Source organism: Haliotis rufescens, unplaced genomic scaffold (assembly GCF_023055435.1).
Source record: "Haliotis rufescens isolate VD_foot unplaced genomic scaffold, xgHalRufe1.0.p SCAF_10, whole genome shotgun sequence".
NCBI classification, from domain to species: domain Eukaryota; kingdom Metazoa; phylum Mollusca; class Gastropoda; order Lepetellida; family Haliotidae; genus Haliotis; species Haliotis rufescens.
Window position 1 is genome coordinate 3751457 of NW_025963780.1, and position 21363 is coordinate 3772819.

Below are 21363 nucleotides of genomic sequence, written 5' to 3' on the forward strand. Positions count from 1 at the left end.
ATACTTAACTCTCTGTCCCTCGCTGAAGCTCAGATCCTCAATTTTGGATAAATCACCAACCATTACATGTCACTTTGTTAAACTACTTTTTCTCTACTTCATAACAGTATCTTAAATTATAGTGATGAGTTGGTACAAATATACAACTTGTTCATGCCATTTTAGACGAATTGCTGCTTTTGAATGTATATCCACTTTGCATTTCATCGGTACGATATTGCAGCAAACGGACTATAATGTACATATGTTCTTCTGTCGCCCAAAGTGAATGACTATGGTTTCATGCCGTTTTTAGCAATATTGCAGCAGTATCACGGCGGGGCACACCAGAAATGGGCTTCACACATTGTACCCATGTGGGGAATCGAACCCGGGTTTTTTGTGTGACGTTCGAACGCCTTAACCACAATGTTCCCCAAAGCAGGTTCATAGCAATATCTTATCATACATCATACGTCATATGTCAAAGGCCAACATCACTTCGGGATTTCCTCCCATATTAATACTGACACACTGTAATATAATTGAAAGAAGCGTTAAAACTCACAATATGTGGTGATTACTTAATCCCAAAACGAGGCTTACATTATCTTGCTATTTTTAAACGGACCTAGACTTACATTTATCCTCTGAAATCCTTTTATTACACGTCAATATCCTTCTTGACTCTGAAAATAAAATATGAATTCCCAATATATGCTGATTTCATAGAGCCAGATAGCGCTGGCTAGACTTTTGTATATGTGTCTAGATTAAAAAATTTTCATAAAACATATATATTCCACGGTCATGGTGCAGGACTAAAACGAGCCTAATAGGTAGTTATAACAATAGAAGAAAACTTTTAGTTATAACAGCACGCAGAAAGGGTATCATTCCATCGTGACGTATTTATGTCACGTGTTACATTAGGCTTTCCAGCCTTTGGGTTTTCTGTCGATGGCTTCCTTTAAACGTGGCCCACTTAAGCGCTTGTGGGAAGGATATCACAATTGCGCAAACGTTCGAAATAATCTCCTCTCGGGTCCGATGTCCACACACTGCTGGGAGCGTCATCCTTCACGAAGGATTGCAGGAAACACCATTTTTCGCTATAATAATATTCATAACTCTTGCACGTGAAAGACGGGTATTGTACGCAGAACGTTTCACACGTAGATACGGAGGAGACGCCGAAATAGCTGACGTTGTTAAGCAGCCAGACCACGTAGCCCTGAATTCTGCTGAAGGAATTAGAATACGTCGAGCAATCTGCAACAGAGGTAAGTTAAGATTGAAAATCGTAGCGCTCGGAGAATGGGCTTGTGGGTTAATATGGCGCAATATTTATTTATTTATAGGATTGGCAAAGAAATAGCATGTCTCGAATATCGTTTTCTCACCGAATAATAAATTCAATTTGTGACATAAATGGCCTTTGTTGAACGAAACATATATATACTCACACGCAAAAGAAACGTAAGTCGAGTATGCAGTATACATGTTATTTATTTTCAACAGTAAAATCAAAAAAATTGACTGAAGGCAGTTTAATGGACAGGTGACATAATTTATTTTTTTTCAATTGTTCAGGGCTTACACAGTTTCGAGTCAATACCCAAAATGTCAGTGAATACCTGGTGTGAACACCATTAGCATTGATCACTGCCACAAATCTCCTGTACATTGAGTGGATCAGACGATTTGTGAAGGCCCTAGGGATCCTCCTGCACATATCCAGAGCAGCCGTGCGTAGTTCATCGGCAGTTGTAGGGATTTGGCGCACATTGTGCAGACGCCTTTGAACCGATTGGGTTCAGATCAGGGCTGAGGGCTGGCCACGGTAGAACACGGATGTTCTGTTGTTGCAGAAAGGCCATGGTAGCCCTGGCAACATGGGGACGAGCGTTGTCCTGCTGGAAAATGTGTTGTTGATGTTGTGCCAAAAAATGGAACAACGTGGGGTCTGATAACTTGCTCGATATACCGCTGAGCAGTGAAGCCGTGTTCCCGACCTTGACCAACATTCAGAAAGTACATGGGTCCAAGTCTCGCATTGAGTCCAATCCCTGCCCAAATCATGACCCTAGGTCCACCCCATGGATCCCTTTCCACAACGTTTCTGTCAGCGAAACGATCATCTCAACGCCACCAAATTCTGACTCTTCCGTCTGCATGGGAGACACAAAAGCGACTTTCATCAGAGAAGATGACACGCCTCCACTCACGATGACGTCAATTGTGATGACCCTGTGCCCACTGAAGTCGTGCTTGTCGATGTCGTGGTTGGAGAACAGGACGACGTGCTGGTCGGCGACATCTGAGGTCGTTGGAACGGAGACGTCGGATCACAGTGTCCCGGCTAATGTGTCGATTATGTGTTCCTATGGTCTGTCGATCACTTTCACTTGCAGTTGGTGTTGACGGGTAATCTGCCGATCTTGTCGAGGTGTGGTGACCCTAGGACGACCGCTCCGAGGAAGGTCATCTGTGATCTGTGTAGCATTGTATCGATGCAGGAGACGGTAAATTGTGGTTATGTGAACGTTGAAATGACGGGCAACATCTTGGACAGACTCTCCAGCTTCCAAACGTCCGATAGCCTGGTTTCTCTGAATTTGAGTTAGGCGTGGCATTGTTGACCAAGGAGTGGTAGGTCCAAGAATCGGCCACAGTTTTATACCCACTACAGTTCGTGACAGTTCGTGCATTTTAGATTTCGCGAGAAATGGGTGCATGATACCCACATATTCATTGAAATGGTGCGTTTTGGCGATTCGTTTTTATGTTGCGTTTTTACTCGGGGCTTCCAAAAATATCGATAACACCATCATGCTTCACTACATGCTAAAACTCGTATCAATTTATGGTTCCATGTTTGTTACCTATTTGCTTAAAACCACTTGCGTTTCTTTTGCGTGTGAGTATATAATATTTAGGTGTTCAAAAGTACAGATATTAACATCAAATCTATTGTATGTATTTTCCCTACCTGGCGTCGTAGTTGTTGTTGTCGTTGTTGTTGTTGTTGTCGTTGATGTCGTTGTTGTCGTAGTCGTTGTTGGAGTCGTTGTTGTTGTTGTTGTCGTTGTCGGAGTCGTTGTCGTCGTAGTCGTGGTCGGAGTCGTTGTCGGAGTCGTTGTCGGAGTCGTTGTTGGAGTCGTTGTTGGAGTCGTTGTCGGAGTCGTTGTCGGAGTCGTTGTCGGAGTCGTTGTTGGAGTCGTTGGAGTCGTTGTCATCGGAGTCGTTGTCGGAGTCGTTGTCGGAGTCGTTGTTGGAGTCGTTGTTGGAGTCGTTGTTGGAGTCGGTGTCGTTGTCGGAGTCGTTGCCGGAGTCGTTGTCGAAGTCGTTGTCGAAGTCGTTGTGGGTGTCGTCGTTGACGTTGGAGTCGTAGCCGATGTCGTTGTAGGAACAGTTACAGCCGTTGTTAATGTTGATACTTGATCATCGGGAAGCAAGCATACGAAGTTTGTGGTTGACGTCACGGGGATACAAACCTCTCCAAATGCACACGGGCTTGGTATGCAAGCGTGATTCTGAAAGGCATAAATCGATTTACACTTGACTGGCCGATTGATTGATATGATTAATAGATAGGGAGTGAGTGAGTAAGGTTTAACGCCGCTTTGAACAGCATTCCAGTTATATCATGGTGCGTCGGCTTAATGTGGGAGGAAAACCCGAAGTGATGCAGGTCTCAGACGTTTACCACGTCGGTGAAACCCACGAGCACGGGTGTGGTGCTGACAAACCTTGAAACATAATCGGGGCGAAACGGGATTCGAACCCACGATCATTGGCTTCTGGCGTGCCCAAGGCACGCAACTCTGCACAGCGAATATAATCCTATATATTTAAATTCTATGTGATTTCCTGCAATTTGTTAGACTATCGAGGAAAGCACCTTTGTGGTCATAACTCGATGAATCGAACACATATTGTCCAAGTCCCCACCCGAACTACTTTAGAAGCAAAGCCATCTTGTGCCTGTACCCTTCCAAACACGACGTTAAATGAGTACTTGGACTCAATCAAGTAGAATGTACAGGCTTGTGACTTTGAGGTTTAACTTCTTTCAAATAAATTCAAATTATTTCAGCATCAGAGCCTAATCATGTTGTCTTATATTAGTGGTGGGTACTTCATCTCCCAAGTTAGTGAGTGAGAGTGAGTGAGTGAGTGAGTGAGTGTGGTTTTACGCCACTTTTAGCAATATTCTAGCAATATCACGGCGGGTGACACCAGAAATGGGCTTCACGCATTGTACCCATGTCGGGAATCGAACCCAGGTCTTCGGCATAAAGAGCGAACGCTTTAACCACTAGGCTACCCGACCGCCCTCATCCCCCAAGAAGACGTCTAACTGGTAACTACGTTGTAAAAAGTGTTTTATCCATTATCCAAACTAAAACGCGTCTTGATGTCCCCCCCCCCCCCCTCCCTCCCTCCACACACACCACACACACACTCATACCCCCCAGCCCCACACTACCCCCCCCCCACACACACACTCACTACCCCCCCCCACACACACACACACACACACACACCCATACCCCCCAGCCCCACACTACCCCCCCACACACACACACACACCACACAAACCCATACCCCTAGCCCCACACTACCCCCCCACACACACACACCCCACACACACACCCATACCCCCCAGCCCCACACTACCCCCCCCACACACACACACACACCACACAAACCCATACCCCCCAGCCCCACACTACCCCCCCCCCACACACACACACACACACTACCACACACACCCACCCATCCACCCACACACGCGCGCGCACCCACACACCCACACACACACTCCCCCCCCCACACACACACACTACCACACACACATACACACATACCCCCCAGCCCCACACTACCCCCCACCCCCCTACACACACAACCCCACTACCCCCCCCACCCCACCCCCCACCCCCACACACACACACACACTACCACACCCACCCACACACACACACACACACACACACACACACACACACACACACACACACACACACACACACACACACACACACACACACACACACACACTACCCAAACCCAAACCCCATACCCCAAACTTGTTTGGAATTGTTTAGGACGATTATGTTTTAGGTAGAATAGGCCTTCAGCAACCCATGCTTGCCGAAAATGGCGACTATGCTTGTCGTAAAAGGCGACTAACGGGATCGGGGGTCAGGCTCGCTGACTTGGTTGATACATGTCATCGATCCCATTTGCGTTGATCGATGCCCATGATGTCAATCACTGGATTATCTGGTCCAGACTTTACAGAACGCCGTCATATAGCTGGAATATTGCTAAGTGCGGCGTTAAACAACAAACCAAACCAAACCTAAATGTGTTTGAATTCAACGATATTATCAAATAAGAAAATGTGATTGATCACTTACAGACTTTAATGGTATCACACAACGATCGACATTTCTTTTCTGACTTGATTTTTTTGCACTGTGATTAATTTCCCCCGAGACACTGCGTGAGTTTGATATAACGATTGTTAGGACAGTAGATCTGCTGTAAACGTGCGTGCCTCGTATTGACGCGCGAAAGGGATGGGGTAGCTATGGAATGAGATCATGAACAATATTCCACAGTTTTTTTAACAAGCTTTGTTCAAAACATGATAAGATGTTGGGATGTAGAGATCCTTGGTGAGGGGAGGTGAAATTGGTTTTAACGTCGCGTCCAAGATTATTGCACTTATATAGCGACGAGCATGCACGTGTGTGTGTGTGTGTGTGTGGCTGCTTGTACTAGTTCGGACTGATGCCGATTTATAGTGCTAGCCCACTGAGATACCATGCCGCAGTTTAACATGAATACCCCACTCAGACACAGTATACTGACTCCGAGCCGACCAGTCCTTGTTTAGCCCCTTAATGCCGAGCGCCAGACAGGGTAACAACAAGTACCATCTTTTAACGGGAGATCCTGGCATGTGTTATATGTCATAACGTTTCTCTAAGCACGTTTAGAGCTAAATATATCTAGCATCCGTTTTATACCTTCACACAGTATTACAGTGTATAACTGTGGTAATATCTTATGTACACGGCATGAAACAACTCTGTATTGCAGCTGATGGCAGAACAAAGTCATTGTAGTGTGTACGTATCATAAACTAGATTTGATAGTGATAGGGATCATTATACAGCTAGTTTGAATCTTAATGGTCTTATTTTCAAGTGCTAGATTCTGTTCATGTGTGTACAAACAGAACACAATACCAGAGAATACTGCTCTAGGGACCATGTACCGTTCCCTTATATCACACACACACACACACACACACACACACACACACACACACACACACACACACACACACACACACACACACACACACACTTGGAAAGGTCATATATGTTATAAAATCATTTCCATTTAGAACGAGGAAATCAAGGACTAAAACTATGACTATTGTTATGAATATGATAATAATATTAAATTCATGACATCATATCTGATAAACTACCCTTAAAACTTCGTACAGTGAAGGACCGTCTCCGTGGTCCAGTGGAAAGAGGGTCTTCTTGGAGAGCAGAAGGTCGGTGGTTCCACCATACCAAAGGACGTTCAAGATGGCACTTGTTGTCATGGTATCTTTGGGTAGCAGTATAAAACCGGCATTAGTTCTGACGAGTAAACCCCATTACGCGACGTTAAACCCCATTTCACCTATCCTCACCACGCTCAAAGAAACCCCTTACTGAAATATCGTCAGTGCATTTGGTATATTCACACTTGTATCGCTATAACCGGTCCGGCCAGGAAATTCGCGAAAGTCTGGTTGTTATAGCTAGTTGCACTGTTGATAAACCGTTCTCTATTGGTTTATTATTCATAGAAGACTTGTGTCTGGAACGCAGCATGGCGACATAGGTACATTGTTCCTGTATGTCTTGAGAAAATATATTTCTCGCTTTTACTTGTCACTTTTCCTTAAAATTCATTTTTTAATGTTACTTTTAATACTCTACCCCCTCGTCATACCGACCTGTATGTGTTTTGTGATTTAAGTTAGGAACATTAATTTTGTGAATGAGTGAGTGAGTATGGTTTTACGCCGCTTTTAGCAATATCCCAGCAATATCACGGCAGGGGACACCAGAAATGGGCTTCACACATTGTACCCATGTCGGGAATCGAACCCGGGTCTTCGGCGTGACGAGCGAACGCTTAAACCACTAGGCTACCCGACCGCCCCTCTGTGAATGAAGAGTGTACATTACTCTAATACAGTACTGAACGTACCTCACACCAGTTATGCATCTACAGAAGCTTGTAATATTTCTGTTTCATTCCTGAATAATCAAATTTTCCTTGTGTTCATTGAAATTCCTGTATTCTGATTAGCTGAATTGGTCACGTGTTATTGAATTCATTTCCAAATGAATGTAAAAAATTTAGCCACGCCCACCGAGGCGGACTACTTTTATTGCTACGTAATGTCGGGGAATCCCATTATTACAGTCGAGGGAATTCCCTTTCTGCTCACGTGTATCGTCATGCACAGTCATGCATTTAGCGAAATTCATGCATATTCATTGTCCATACAACCCTTGAGACCGAAGGCCGAGAAGGAATGAAACATCAAACGTGCAGGCCCGCTCGCATCGGATCCACAAATTTCATGTCTTCGGGTTTAATTTGTAACTAGCATTTTCCAACTGTGTCTTCCCGTTCTCAGGGATCTAATGTTTGAATATGGCGGCAACTGGCCATGTCATTTGAAACAGCCGCCTTCTCCCGGACATATTTGTTCTGACTCGTGACAGTCTGACCTTTGCAGTTCTTTTCGCCTCTTGCCTTGACTGACAGGTCCTATGAACTTTGCTTTGATTCTACTCTCTACTCTCAAGATATACGCATAAATTAAACAATCACCTGATTCATGTCACGCCACAGTATGTATTCCTACACCTGGAATGTTTATCAATCTCGTCATTTTTTCCTTCTTTGACAATAAACAACTGTTTTTGGTTAAACTATTGTATGTTTTTGTTGTCGAATTTATTATAAGCATTGGAATTTTGTAAGAATCCGCTACGCGGATTCATACAGTATGCACATCGGTTTTTTTATTCATACCTCAATGAACCGAAAAAAATACACAGTCAATCCTTAATTGCACTTATAATGACGATATCACGTGTTTCTGAAACTCTCGATATATTGCACATTATCAATAGGACAAGGCGTAGTTTCCTTTAATTGGCTAAATACGGTCTTCCTGACAATATTCGCAATGTACAGAGAAATGTGATTACGTCCCTCGAATGAGTGAGATCGACATGTGGAATGGAACTCGAGTCTGCGGCGAGCTTAGCGAACACTTTTACTGCAAGGCCATCCTCGCCTGATTACACCTCTGAAAAGCAGCGCCACTGATTCCAGTTAGTTGGTTGGTTTGTTGTTTAACGCCTCACTCAACAATATTCCAGCTACATGGCGGCGGTCTGTAAATAATCGAGTCTGGACCAGACAATCCAGTGATTGATATCATGAGCATCGATCCACGCAATTGGGATCGATGACATGTATCAACCAAGTCAGCGAGCCTGACCACCCGATCCTGTTAGTCGCCTTTTACGACAAGAATAGTCACCTTTTACGGCAAGCATGGGTTGCTGAAGACCTATTCTACCCCGGATCTTCACGGGAAGCCACTGATTCCAAAGATGTTTTGTTTGAGAAAACCAAAACGGAAATGACACTCTTTACAGCAGAGAGCACATCAGCAATGACCATTTCTCGGTGTAAGTTTCACGTTATTTATTGGGTTAAAGGGGCGGTCGGATGGCCTTGTGTTTAAAGCCGTTGCTCTCCACGCCGAAGACCCGGGTTCGATTCCCTACATGGGTACAATGTGTGAAGCCCATTTCTGGTGTCCCCCGCCGTGATATTGCTGGAATGTTGCTAAAACCGGCGTAAAACCATACTCACTCATTTACTTATTGGGTTGAAGGTTTCGACTTAAATACACTGAAGTGTGGCGTAATTATAACACTTCTTGTTGACTCTGTACCACTGTGGTTTGGCTTTAAGAATACACTCCAGATGAATAGATCATGGCGTCAACTTGCAATCGGCAAACAATAGAATTGTACATATTTCCCGTAAAAGGATTGTTTTGTTGTGGCAACGAAAGTCTGAAAGTTCTTTGGCGTCTGTTACAGCGTTTCCACTGTTTACAAAGACATAATATCGATTTGGAACTTTAATTGAGCATGAACACAACACCGGAAAATATCATGAAATATTAATGGCACATTATTCACCTGATTCAAGTCACATAAATGACACGACCGTTAAGTTTTTCCCTGCTTCTTACTCTGAATGTTATAGTTGACAATTGATCTTGTCGCTATGCTACGTTGGTGTAGAACAGGCAACCTGAGAGAACTTTCACATCTGATAAAAAGTTGACTATTTCAGTCTCAAACCTCAAAACAGTATTTGTGCAACTTGAGCTAACTGGCAGTAGTTAATAAAGTTTCATGGACCAGTGAAGATCCGCGGTAGAATAGATCTTCAGCAACCCATGCTTGCCGTAAAAGGCGACTATGCTTGTCGTTAGAGGCGACTAACGGGGGCGGGTGGTCAGGCTCGCTGACTTGGTTGATGCATGTCATCGTATCCCAATTGCCTGGATCGATGCTCATGATATCAATCACTGGTTTGTCTGGTCCAGACCCGATTATTTACAGACCACCGTCATATAGCTTGAATATTGTTGAGTGCGGCGTTAAACAACAAACAAACAAACCAACAAATCTTGCCACATTGCCTCAAGGTTCTATTTGTCATAATTTGTCAACATTTTGAGCATAAAGAATTGAAATTGCATTAGCAACACCAAACGAATGATAGAAAACAAATTCACATCAGGAATCATAATAATGTGCAGTCACTTGGTATACAAAACAACATTCTTAATGTGTTCTTGGTTATGCTTGTTAGTTTTCCGTTACCGTTGTTTTCTGATACTGAACGGCACCCGTTTTTGACATATTTGCCCTAATGTTATCATGAGGTTATACATGTAGCGTGTGCACGAGTGCAAACTTGAATCAGTGGAATAAAACGTTAGCATTAGCATGTTATTGTCATGTAGACTTCCTCACATGACTGGAAGTATAATAATGTGTCCTTACTTAAGAATGCATTATCAGTTACATTTACACAGATGTTTCAGAACAGGGAGGGGGAAAACCACATATATACACAAACATCATACGCAAAAAGTCATTCAAATGGACAGCGCTTTTTTGTGTATAAAAAACATTTTGGACAAAGTGTAGCTTCATTACAGGTTGATAAAAAAACAACATGTCAGATAGCTTTGACGACCATTATGCCAGACAAGTGCTGGTTCGTTCATAGGCCTAGCAACTGCGTTATTTCAACATCGATAAGAATTTCACCAGCTGTGATCAGCACAGCGTGAGTTCATTCATAGCGATACAGATCTTTGTTTATCAATGTTCAGTGATATGACTAAGTCAGTTAACGAGAACACAGGAGTGGAAGCCAATGAGTTCCATTTCATGCGCTCTCTGTCCATCATGATCATGTTGTTACAGTATTATCATTCTGTTATCATTACTCTACCTACTCTACCTACTCTACCTACTCTACCTATCCCACTCGTGTACAGCTATTGTTACTGTGACTCCTCTACTGTTAATCCTCCACCTACTATGTATATTCTGTTCCATGTTCTTCATTCACTCTTGCTTGACAACGGTATAAGGATTTATACCGAAATGTCGGCTTTACAGTAATTAAAGAAGTCTTTTATCCAGAAATTGCGTCTTCTTTGTAAATTATGACTAAAACAAGAATTGCAGTTAGATCCGCTCTCTGTCATAGATCTCCTTAAACCAAGAGATGCAATAGCGAAGGCCAAACTAACTCTATTTCTGAGAGATGGACAGCTACTCGAACGAATATGAACATAGCAGCCAAAGATAAAAATAAAATTATATCAATATACTAAAAAATAGAAATCAAATCAATACAAAAACAGACATTCTATGAAAACCAAAACTCGCAAAACTTGTGTACCCTGCTCACACACTTAAGTCCCAAAGAGGGACAGGTCAGCCGAAATTGCTGAGGCAGAAGGCGACCTTTTAACCACTTAAAGCAAAAACAATCTTCATTCAGTCTTGCTTGACAACGACATAAGAATCTATACCGAAACGTCGCCTTTACAGTAATTAAAGAAGTTGTCCATAAATTGTCTCCACTTTCTAATATTGCAGCCATATAACGTCGAGAAAAGGGTACGCATTATAACATATATGTCGACAAAGGACAGTACAACAGTAAGATACATAACAGATTTAAAATAAAAAAAGGTAAAAAAATAATAACACGTCAATATACAATAGATTACGTCCAATTAGAAAACAGGTTATAGACCATCGGTAACCAAAGTGAGACCACCTATCTGGTGATCAGGGGGGGCGGTCGGGTAGCCTAGTGGTTAAAGCGTTTGCAAGTCACGCCGAAGACCCGGGTTCGATTCCCGACATGAGTACAATGTGTGATGCCCATTTCTGGTGTCCCCCTGCCTTGATATTGCTGGAATATTGCTAAAAGCGGCGTAAAACCATACTCACTCACTCACCCTGGGGATCATAAGGGCCATACAGTATCTCTGGTTCCTGCATGATTCCCCTGCAGGATTTATGCCACACTCTGGTCACCAGTGGTTGTTTGTAGTGCTAGCCGATATTAGAAACTAAATAACAAGAGAATAAAACAACACTCGTTGATATTACATTCTTTTATTTAGATCGGACTCACATGACACTAGAGGGGAAACCTTGTTTTACACAACTAAAACCTCAGCATCCAGCATCCACCCCCGCCCCCCATCCCATAATCTCATTATTATTATTATTATCATCATTATTATTATTATTATTATTATTATTATTATTATTAATTTTTTTTACAGATTAAATTTTTTAAAATGCAGCAAAGAGCGTTTGGGTGATCCTGGCACAGTCAGGCTGGTTAGGCTCATCATCAGCTCAGGGCCCCTGCCCCCTCTACACGCAGCCCAGACAGCGAATGGGACTTCTCCCAGGAAGCGCTGCCTAGTCAAACCCAACCGGAACGTTTCGGAGAATGTGAAGACTCTCCAACACTGCAGCCTTCTGTATTACCCAGATTATCAGAAGGGCTGTATTCCTGATAGCAAACCCGTGTACTCCAATGTCAGTCAACAGGTACCAAACCAAAGGCATCGAGAACAATGGGGAGTCGGACAACTTGGTACTTGGGATGCAAGCGTGACATTTCGAAAGCGTATATTTGCCATGTTTTTCCTCAATCTTGTCAATCACATTAGTCTCAAAGGGGACAGAAAATTCAATTATATAAATGATTTCATTAGATTTAGGACAAGATCCGGTTTGTTGACCTGGATACGTCTAAGGCTATAAACGGGCCTATTCCAAAGAATTTTGTATTTATCATTTTCCATGACGCCCTCTACATATTCCGGGTCGTACCATGGGTGGACCTCTGTGTCAAAACCACAAGCAAGTCGAAGACGTAATAAAAAAATAATGATCGAGCGACACCATCATGTCGTTTAAGATACTGTGTTTGTGTCAAAGCTGGGCATCCACTGACAATGTGTTGGACAGTCTCATTAAATTCATTACATAATCTACATTTTCATATTTACATTTTGATGAAAAATCACACATTGACGGTTTCGAGTGGGAAGTGACTGATCCTGAGCAGCGAACAGAGAGCCTTCAGTTTCACTTTTTAGGCCAGACGACTTCATCCAAGCGAAGGACTCTGCAGGATTGCTGATCCTCTCAACACACAGCAACTTGTTTGTTTGCTTGTTGTTTAACACCGCACTCAGCAATATTCCACCTCTTTAACGTTGGTCTGTTGTACTCGAGTCTGAACCAGACAATCCAGTGATTGACATCATGAGCATCGATACACGCAATTGGGATACGATGACATGTATCAACCAAGTCAGCGAGCCTAACCACCCGCTCCCGTTAGTCGCCTGTTACGACAAGCATAGTCGCCTCTTACGGCAAGCATGGGTTGCTGAAGACCTATTCTACCCCGGATCTTCTAACACGGGTTTAGGTTAAGATGTATAAATTGAAAAACATGAAAACTAAAGAAAGCAATATAAATATGAAACGTTTCTGTGTTCCAAATGTTAGGTTGCTGAAGACCTATTCTACCCCGGAGATTGTAACATGATAAGGTTACCAAGTATCGACATACGTGAGGTTCATTGTTACATGTCACAGCGTGACTGACTTGGATTCAACGCCGCTATTTCGGCATTACTGCCTGCAGCTTAATTACGCAGGTGAAACGCAGGAGCACGTACAGGGATCTCAAGATAGTGAGGTGAAATTGGGTTTAACGCCGCGTCAAAGATTATTGCACTTATATAACGTGTGTGTGTGTGCGCGCGCGCGCGCGCGTGTGTGTGTGTGTGCGCGCACGCGCGCGCGTGTGTGTGTGCGTGCGTGCGTGTGTGTGCGTGCGTGCGTGCGCGTGTGTGAGTGTGTGTGCGTGTGTGTGTGTGTGTGTCCTTGTACTAGATAAGGGTAACTGACTACGTGTATACTGTTTGACCACTTGACCATCCGTTCTCTAAACCTGTTATTGAAACCACGAAACACTCACGGATTTATTGTTAAAATGTTTTGTAAAAACTTAAATTTGATGATCAGCGAAAACAATTAAGGATCCCAGCTGCGACGTTAGATAACGGAATCAGCGTCATTTGATATTAACTGACGGCAAAAGAAATTTTGACTTGAAGAACGGATTTGTCTGAACAAATATTTGCCAAACATTATCAAGACGTTACTAGGTTGAAAACAGTCGCCGAAACACGGTAAACTGAAGGTCCAAAACGCGACGGTGATACCAATATCAAATAATTTACATCACCATCGAATAACCATTTCATGCTTGTTTCATTTTAGCCACCATGAAGCATGGGTGGATTCTTTCTTTTGCTCGGTAGTGTATGTCTCAAGGGACGACCAGGTACTCTCACACCAATCAGTTGTTCGAAGATCGGTGAGCTTAATACCCTTTTGATGAACACCGGATTTTACGAAGTCGGATAAAGCGACATACCAGCAAAAACCAGGGCCCAGTTCAACAGAGTGATGTTAGGGTACCCTTCCATTAATTACACACGCCATTTGTCATATCTTTTTTTGACAACTGGGACATTTGAAGCATCGACAACTGATGGGAGGGAACGGATGTTAACTACGGTTATCGTAAGATGGATGAATCGAACTAATTTTTATTCCGAGCAATGGTTGATTGGTTGGTCTGTTGTTTAACGCCGCACTCAGCAATATTCCAGTTATATGACGGCGGTCTGTAAATAATCGTGTCAAGACCAGACAATCCAGTGATTGATATCATGAGCATCGACCCAGGCAATTGGGATCGATGACATGCTTCAACCAAGTCAGCGAGGCTGACAACCCGATCCCGTTAGTCGCCTTTTACGACAAGCATAGTCGCCTTTTACGGCAAGCATGGATTGCTGAAGACCTATTCTACCCCGGATCTTCAGGGGTCCCGAGCAATGGTGACAAATGTTCTTGTTCTTGTGAATATCTATTTTCGGATATTACGAACATATTTTCAAGTGTCCTTTGAGTTCGGTATATCCGAATTTGGTATATTCTGGGATGAATTTTAGGTAATTGATTAAATATCTTCATACATACCAACTAACCAGCCAACCAACTAACTAGCCAACCAACCAAACAACCATCCAGCCAACCAACCCAACCAACCCAACCAACCAGGGCGGGACCATTCGGGACAATATGAAAATAATGATGGAGTGAAATATACTCATCAAATGGCATACCTGGATGTTGGGGCTCAGTGCAGGGACGTACACGTCTCCCGTGGACGGCATCAGAGAGGCTCCAGGACCGACGTCTTCCGAGTTCAGTTGACAAAACCTTGTCTTCATGTTCCAATTTACAGACAAACATTTCGGCGAGTACAGACAAACTCTGTGACAATGTTCGAGGGTTTGCACTTTTAACAAGTCATAGCCATGACCCGGGAGAATGTTGTCATATGAACCACCCACATTCAGGATAGTGGTGGGGTTGATGCCGTTACAGATGACGACGATACACAGGAACAGAATCACGCGGGATGTTGTCAGCTCCATGGCGGACAGCCAACTCAGGCGTCGGAACCTTTCAAATACACGTTCACGTACTCTCTTTAGTCGACTTCGAAACAATGACCGTCTTAAAGTGGCCAAACGCTTCGTCATTTAGGTTACGCGCGTGAACGGATAAACGTTTGCGACGCTCCCAATGGACATTTCCAGGTCTCCGATCATTTCTCAAAAGAACTAATATGTACAGTCACGGAATAACACATGAAATATTTAAGACCTCTCTTTATTTGAAGTAAAAGCGATGTGAGAGGTCGCATGGTCCAGAAATACATCTCTGTTCACCATCACAGATTCTAAACAAACATTTCATGATTGGGGGATCGGTTCCAAGGATGAGTGATCATCTTCCTTCAGTGTCAGAACGCTATAACTAGAGCTGTGCCAATCAGGTTGCTTACAGTGGAGTTATAACTCAGTAAGTGAAAGTCTCAAAGTAAAGATGTCGGCTTATGATGTTTCTGATATTTAAAGGGGGACTCACAGTAAAGTTGCCACCTTCTGATGTTTCTGATATTTTAAAGGGGGAGTCAAAGTAAACAGCTTCTGATGTTTCTGATATTTTAAAGGGGGAGTCAAAGTAAACAGTTTCTGATGTTTCTGATATTTTAAAGGGGAGTCAAAGTAAACAGTTTCTGATGTTTCTGATATTTTAAAGGGGGAGTCAAAGTAAACAGTTTCTGATGTTTCTGATATTTTAAAGGGGGAGTCAAAGTAAACAGTTTCTGATGTTTCTGATATTTTAAAGGGGAGTCAAAGTGAAGATGGCAGCTTCTGATATTTCTGATATTTTAAAGGGGAGTCAAAGTAAAGATGGCAGCTTCTGATATTTCTGATATTTTAAAGGGGGAGTCAAAGTAAACAGCTTCTGATGTTTCTGATATTTTAAAGGGGGAGTCAAAGTAAAGATGGCAACATTCTGATGTTTCTGATATTTTAAAGGGGAGTCAAAGTGAAGATGGCAGCTTCTGATATTTCTGATATTTTAAAGGGGAGTCAAAGTAAAGATGGCAGCTTCTGATATTTCTGATATTTTAAAGGGGGAGTCAAAGTAAACAGCTTCTGATGTTTCTGATATTTTAAAGGGGGAGTCAAAGTAAAGATGGCAACATTCTGATGTTTCTGATATTTTAAAGGGGGAGTCAAAGTAAACAGCTTCTGATGTTTCTGATATTTTAAAGGGGGAGTCAAAGTAAACAGTTTCTGATGTTTCTGATATTTTAAAGGGGGAGTCAAAGTAAACAGTTTCTGATGTTTCTGATATTTTAAAGGGGAGTCAAAGTAAAGATGGCAGCTTCTGATATTTCTGATATTTTAAAGGGGAGTCAAAGTAAAGATGGCAGCTTCTGATATTTCTGATATTTTAAAGGGGGAGTCAAAGTAAACAGCTTCTGATGTTTCTGATATTTTAAAGGGGGAGTCAAAGTAAAGATGGCAACATTCTGATGTTTCTGATATTTTAAAGGGGAGTCAAAGTGAAGATGGCAGCTTCTGATATTTCTGATATTTTAAAGGGGAGTCAAAGTAAAGATGGCAGCTTCTGATATTTCTGATATTTTAAAGGGGGAGTCAAAGTAAACAGCTTCTGATGTTTCTGATATTTTAAAGGGGGAGTCAAAGTAAACAGTTTCTGATGTTTCTGATATTTTAAAGGGTGGGTCAAAGTAAACAGTTTCTGATGTTTCTGATATTTTAAAGGGGGAGTCAAAGTAAACAGTTTCTGATATTTCTGATATTTTAAAGGGGAGTCAAAGTGAAGATGGCAGCTTCTGATATTTCTGATATTTTAAAGGGGAGTCAAAGTGAAGATGGCAGCTTCTGATATTTCTGATATTTTAAAGGGGAGTCAAAGTAAAGATGGCAGCTTCTGATATTTCTGATATTTTAAAGGGGAGTCAAAGTAAACAGCTTCTGATGTTTCTGATATTTTAAAGGGGGGGGGGGGGTCAAAGTAAAGATGGCAGCTTCTGATATTTCTGTTACTTTAAAGGGGGAGTCAAAGTAAAGATGGCAGCTTCTGATGTTTCTGATACTTTAAAGAGGGACTCAAAGTAAAGATGGCAGCTTCTGATGTTTCTGATATTTCAAAGAGGGACTCAAAGTAAAGATGGCAGCTTCTGGTGTTTCTGATATTTAAAGGGGGCGTCAAAGTAAAGATGGCAGCTTCTGATGTTTCTGATACTTTAAAGAGGGACTCAAAGTGAAGATTGCAGCTTCTGATGTTTCTGATATTTTAATAAAAAATACACATTGCCGTCCGCGTTTTTGAATGACAGAGCTGGGAACATGTTGTTACGAGAAAGCTCTGCTACACGTGCGAAATTGGTTTAATCAAATTCTGCTCATAGTTATATTTAAAGGTTGCATTAAATGCGGTGTAAAATTAGTTTGATGTACTTATTATATGTAATTACTTTTATGACTGTCATATATATATTTCTCCTTATCCCTGAACCGCAATTGATAATCAAAATAATTATAGGTAGCACAAGAGTAGGGCATGTTTTTCCAAATCCAACAAAACCGACGTCGTCCTGGGTCGATATTGTCTTTTGTTTTGGTTCATAAACACAAGTATCGAGTTTTTGAAAATGGCATTTCCTTTTACAATGAAACGAACCACTTGCATGTGCCGTGTATTGAATACACGACTTGTCGTCCATTGATCATCATGGGGAAAGTAATTAACACGAGAACCCACGAGCTTATTGGTATCGATGACATGTCAATCCATTGTCAATCCATTGTGAATACATTGTGAATACATAAGGAATAATGTGCATCGAGAAAACGTAGATTACCAATCAAGTTCATCACTGAGAAAGGATTTGTGTTCCCAGTATTATGATTAAAGTAATCAGCTGTCGATATAAATAGACCCATTCCCCACCCACCCTCAACAAAATTAACAGGACTATCCAACGTTTCACGAACTAAACTAGTGGGAAAAACAAACGCTACCCACATTTACATGACAAACTTTCAATAGAACGCGCCATGATATATAATTAAAGTGTGATGTTTCAACCAACGCAACTGTTGATTCGATTGCTCGAATGCATTAGAAATGACTTTCAACGATAAGAAATGTAGTTCACGTTCTCCATTGTTCTCGAAATCAGTGATGCTGGTGTCGTGTTTGTTCCGGAATAAGAGGTGGTCGTCTCCAAAGCAAATAGTAAATAATTCAGTAAATAGTTCACCCAATTAGATGTGAGTGGGTGAGTATGGTTTAACGCCGCTATTAGCAATATTCAAACAATATCACGGCGGGGGACACCAGAAATGGGCTTCACAATTTGTACCCATGTGGAGAATTCGACCCGGGTCTTCGGCGTGACGACCGAACGCTTTAACCACTAGGCCCCCTTCCCCCAAGAAGATGTGTATTATATAGCTTACATGAGCGCACACTTTGAAGCACATCACAGTTAATTTTCATTACTTTTTCTTACAATATCCATACCCAAATCTGCAGTCAAACCGGCAAGGTGTGTGCATTCAGTGTGTCCGTCATGGGTGATGGGACTTTAAGAGCGAATTTGAATGGATTCATTTATTTGAGACGAATCCTTTCAAGTGTAACTGAAATACATGATAAGCAAATTGTTATTCAATAATTAAAACGGTATCTTTTGAAACGCGGAAGGTATTGTAAGCTGATTTGTTTTTAAGTCGATTCGTGTCCCGACAATGGCACCAGTATCATTTATGTGGACAAAGGAGAGTCTATTGCAATTCTTGTGAATTCTCAATCTTTGACATTAGGGCTGGGACGGGTTGGTAAAATGTGTTAAAACACACTTTACCAGAGCTACAGTCAAATGTTTCCCAATCGGACAGAATGAGAATAGAGGATCTTGGTATGCTCCGGTACAAGCGTGGTGTATGAAGACAAGTTATACATGCACATACCATATGGTAACTGTTTTTCACTATTCATATTCTAATTTCTAACTACACGTAGATTATTTAATTGTTGTCTCTTTTATTGTTTGCATTGTACAAAGGAGGATTTTGTCTGTCATCTTGCAGATTTAGTCTCACAATGTGTTCATTCATGTTTCCCTACCTCTTGAGACCTACAGCTTATTTATTTATGACAATGGGCCTTACAGACCTGGGTGCCGTTGTACAAAGCGATCTTATCGCTTAGGGGATTGTAACTCCCACACCTTAACATAGACTTACGACAGTCGTAGCGCTAAGGTTGTTTTGTGCAATGGTAACCTGTCTGTGTTTCCGCGTGCTGTTACTGTCGTGTGTGAGATCAAAATGTCCCACGTGTTTCCCTGGAGGGCTAAATTTGAATATGACCAGAAACCATCTGAATATAACGAATAATGGCTGTCCTTTATCGTGTTGTGCATGGTATGACGTAAAAACGGACAGACGTGACACGTTGACTGTGTATATATAGTCGTCACGCCCAATACCCGGCTTGGGTCCGACTCGGGTACAATGTGTGAAGTCCATTTCTGGACTCCCCCGCCGTGATATTACTGCAATATAACTAAAAGCGGCGTAAAACCATACTCACTCTATCTATCTATATACAGTGGTAGTATTTGTAGTTATTCTAGTTGTAGCACTAGTAGTCTAGTAGTAGTTTGTAGCAGTAGTCGTAGTAGTAGTAGTAGTAGTAGTAAAACTTTTGCGAAGCTACGCCGATGACTACGCAGAGGTTTTGGATCCGTTTGAATGAGCGAGTTTGTTTGAGTGAGCGGGTGTGTTTGAGTGGTTTGAGTAAGCTGCTGTGAGTGAAGGACGGGATGTGGTTGTGTGTATATAGGATGCTTGTACGGGGGCTATTATGGATGTTATTTTCAAAAGTACTATTAAATGTGTTGTGTACATATATAAAATATTGTTTTTATGAGTTTTTTAGTGTCCCGTGGGCCATTTTGGCGGGCCGCTGAATTGCACTGATACGTACAAAGCACAAACATCAATTAGACTGATAAACTCATAAATCTTTAAATCCATTGCCTAATAAATGCATGTACATTCATACACCTATGGATAGGTATCTCGTACCTAAATGGTTTTGGAATGTCACATGTTCAGCTATTGGCCACAACTGCAAGTTTTTATATGAAGACAACCACTGCATATTTGGCATGAAGATCACCGCTGCATATTTGGCATGAAGATCACCGCTTCATATTTGGCATGAAGATCACCACTGCATATTTGGCATGAAGATCACCATTGCATAATTAGCATGAAGATCACCATGCTTTACAAGAATATCACCGAAGTATGTTTTACAATCGTATGATTGTACAATCGTCTGTGCTTTGGGCAGAGATTTCTTAGGAATAATGAAAGTTTATGTCGCATCTTTTTACATGAAGATTACCACATCATCTCATTCTCTTTTGGGTCTTTGGTTTTTTATTTAAATAATTATTGAATAATTATACAATTGTCCGTCTTCAGTTACGTGTTCCTTCCTTGGATTCGACACCATTCGGTTATACCGAATTCAAAGGGACCACTAATTAATTTTAGTTCGTTATAATCGTATTTCGTTTTAAGCGAGCGAATAGCATATATATGCCCAAATGCAGCATGTAATAGTACCATGTAGTTTCATATTATTTCAGACAGCTGATGCCCAAATGCGACAGCAGGATATTTTCCATTTTCATATTTAAGGATATATATATATATATATATATAAACTGAGGGCCAAAAGAAACGTTACCAACATTAACTGATTTGCCACTTTGAAACAAAGATGCCAACCTGTTCAAAAACAGTAAAGAACACATCTCACGAATACAGCCTTCGTGTTCTCTGTCGTTCTTTGCACGTGCTTTACGGATTTTGGGAGATATTAGTGTTTTTCAGCAATTTTTTAAAACATTCTTTCCCAAATTATCTTGCAATTTCCGGGTATAAATTACGCGTGGATCTGTTCCCTATCATTTGTTGCGATGATTAACACCAACGAACATGCCAATACTGACCGCTGTCCAGAGGGTGAAGGCCATAGGTATGCTGCAGATGGGAGCGACACAGAGAGCAGTTGCCATTAACATGAACTGCTCCAAGATGACCATTACCAGACTGGTTGCACGTCTCCGACAGACTGGCAGAAC

At 41.9% G+C, this 21363-nt stretch overlaps 1 protein-coding gene across 1 annotated transcript; it reads right to left on the reverse strand.

Moving 5' to 3' along the window:
- Window positions 1-3030: 3030 nt before the first annotated feature.
- Window positions 3031-15352, reverse strand: LOC125377589 (clumping factor B-like; the record flags this gene model as incomplete). Its single annotated transcript, XM_048391564.1, has 2 exons — window positions 14930-15352; window positions 3031-3423 (listed from the first exon to the last, which is right to left on the reverse strand). Coding segments are annotated over exons 1-2 (816 nt in total), but the record flags the coding sequence as incomplete, so codon positions are not given.
- Between the last annotated feature and the right edge of the window lie 6011 nt (window positions 15353-21363).